Below are 1,644 nucleotides of genomic sequence, written 5' to 3' on the forward strand. Positions count from 1 at the left end.
ACTGTTGATAAGTGTGATGTTATAATATCCAACCGTGAAAAATATGGAAATGCTGTGAAGTATTTTATTCAAAATACTGCAGGGATGGAAGATAAGTTTAGTTAAGAAGATATAGTAAAAGAGAAGCATATTTCCCCTATTATATTCATGACAACATCAGAGTGTTATGTTTCTCAGTTGGATTTGCTTATGAACTCAGAACATAAGGAGCATGTGCAGAGATGTTTTTGGTTTTTTAATGTGGCTGACAGGAAAGAAGAGAATAAAGAGTTACCTCATTTACTGAAATCAACTCCAAGTGGAAAACCTTATCTTAGTGGTGGAAATATAATCGCAAGAGTTTGGGCATTTAAAAGGTTTGAATATGCATTTGGAGAGTTACTAAAGGGAAGTGGTGAATGGTAGTCAGAGCAGAGTATTTACAAACCGTTGCTAATATGTAGTGCTGTGTTGGAAGAAGCTGTTGGATAGAGATTTGTTTTGAGGAGAGGAATGATTGGATTAAATTATGAGGAGATATTTTTTACTATTCCCAATAGTTGGGTGACTGTAAAGGCTTCGTTTATTCATTTACCAGGACAGACTATTTCTTGAGAAGATAAAGTTAAATTGATTTTTAAAACGTTTACCTTGCATAGAGAGTTGAAAGTAAAGAGATTTACAAGAAAAGAGCACTGGAATATTCAAATATATGCGATTAATGGCAGAAAATTAGATTTTTTAAATGTAACCAACTTTCGAATTTCAGGCAACGGTTTGGTAGCGAAATGCACAAGAAATATTCAGCAAAAGCAGTTTAACTGTTGTGTTACAATAAATATTTACAGTCTTTAAGATGTTAATATTAATCTAAAGGTTTAGTCATTTTTTAGCACCACCGGGTGATTTTCACCAGTGGCCGCGGAACAAAATGCAATTCATTGTTAAAGCTGTAATTATGTTAGTCTCGACTGCAATCAGACATGGAAACTGAGCCGTAGGAGACGCACTAGTACCGTTTTATGCTTTGTGTCCGGACTGGGACGTAGCGGAAAGGATGAAATTGCAAACGTATAAGGCACCGGACGTGCCCACTGAATTCGACCAACTCGTCAAACTGAACATGTCTTTGGCTTCCCAGAAGTGGAAAGAGATTTTCGGCACTCCAGAGGGAAAAACGGGTGGGAAGCTCGCAAAGAAAAGTATTGTTCTCAGACAGCCGGTTTCGGCTGGCAAGCACAGTGGCCAAACTGGTTACAGCCACGGAAACAAGTCAAAGACCCAACCAGCTAATGTAACAAGAAACAAAAACCCCCAACAAACACCGAGCTGACGGGACTTCAAAAGTTGGTAGTCAACAGCACTGCAGAGGAAACGGCAGACCTAGTGACGACACTAAAAAGCAAACCTATGGACACTAACGCCAAAAGCCTAATAACGGAAATTAAGGCCAAGCTGAATAAAGCACTGTGCTCACAGCAGATCACAGGGACACCTGGAGGAGAAACATGTGCGGACACAACGCAAGAAGACAAAAGCACGACCTGCGCCGAAGCTGAGAACATCGACACCATTGTGCTAAGCACCTGCAGCCGGCCCCGTTCAACTGCAATAAGAAACTGCGCCAGCCTTTTAGAAAAACATACATCCTGCACACACACACAC

At 40.1% G+C, this 1,644-nt stretch overlaps 1 pseudogene across 1 annotated transcript; it reads left to right on the forward strand.

The window, feature by feature from the left end:
• Window positions 1-66: 66 nt before the first annotated feature.
• Window positions 67-720, forward strand: TEOVI_000071100:pseudogene (annotated as a pseudogene). Its single transcript has one exon. A coding segment is annotated over exon 1 (654 nt).
• Window positions 721-1,644: the final 924 nt, after the last annotated feature.

Source organism: Trypanosoma equiperdum, assembly GCF_001457755.1.
Source record: "Trypanosoma equiperdum strain OVI genome assembly, contig: ctg_220, whole genome shotgun sequence".
Lineage (NCBI taxonomy): Eukaryota > Euglenozoa > Kinetoplastea > Trypanosomatida > Trypanosomatidae > Trypanosoma > Trypanosoma equiperdum.